Below are 577 nucleotides of genomic sequence, written 5' to 3'. Positions count from 1 at the left end.
GCTCCCAACCCCCCCCCCCCCCCGCGCTGTTCCCGGCACCCCCGGTGCCGCCGGTACCCCCGTGCCCGGTGACTCACGGCGGCGGCCCGGCGCGGGAGGCTGCGGCCGCACTGCCCGCGGCACCCGGCGGTGTCTCCCAGCTGGGGCGAGAACGGGTCGGGGGCGGCGGCGGCGGCGGCGGCGGCCAGGGCCAGGCCGAGGGCGAGCAGGGCCCGGGGGCTGCGGGCGGCCATGGCTGGCGCGGAGCGGAGCGCACCCATCGCCGCCACCGGCCCCGCCGTGACGCGCCGTGCGCCGGGAGGGGGCGGCGGGGGGAGCCGGGGGCGGGGGAGCAGCCGCAGCCTGCGCAGCTCCTCCGGTACCGGCACCGGCACCGGCACCGACACCGACACCGGGAGCGGCGGGCGGTGCTGGAGAGGGGCGGAAGGATGGGGGTGCACGGGCACCGGGGGACGCGCGGGCACCGGCGGCGCGGAGGGACCTCGGGATGCAGGAGGAGCTGTGGACCAGGGAGTGCTCGAGCGCTGGGGGGTGCAGGAGAACCGGGAGATGCACGGGGACCAGAGGGTGCAGCGGG

General features: G+C 80.9%; 1 protein-coding gene across 1 annotated transcript in view; it reads right to left on the bottom strand.

Annotated features, from left to right (window-relative positions):
- Positions 1-288, bottom strand: part of TMEM59L (transmembrane protein 59 like) — a 7,705-nt gene extending 7,417 nt beyond the window's left edge. Inside the window, exon 1 of the mRNA XM_062626822.1 lies at positions 78-288. Within this exon, the coding sequence (XP_062482806.1) occupies positions 78-260 (183 nt within the window). The 5' untranslated portion in view covers positions 261-288. The remainder of the gene's footprint in view (positions 1-77) is intronic.
- Between the last annotated feature and the right edge of the window lie 289 nt (positions 289-577).

This window comes from Pezoporus occidentalis, unplaced genomic scaffold, assembly GCF_034315485.1.
Source record: "Pezoporus occidentalis ecotype Australia unplaced genomic scaffold, CSIRO_AGI_Poc_V1 ctg299, whole genome shotgun sequence".
NCBI classification, from domain to species: domain Eukaryota; kingdom Metazoa; phylum Chordata; class Aves; order Psittaciformes; family Psittacidae; genus Pezoporus; species Pezoporus occidentalis.
The sequence above is the reverse complement of the archived record's forward strand: the minus strand, read 5'-3'. Positions and strand labels throughout refer to the sequence as shown.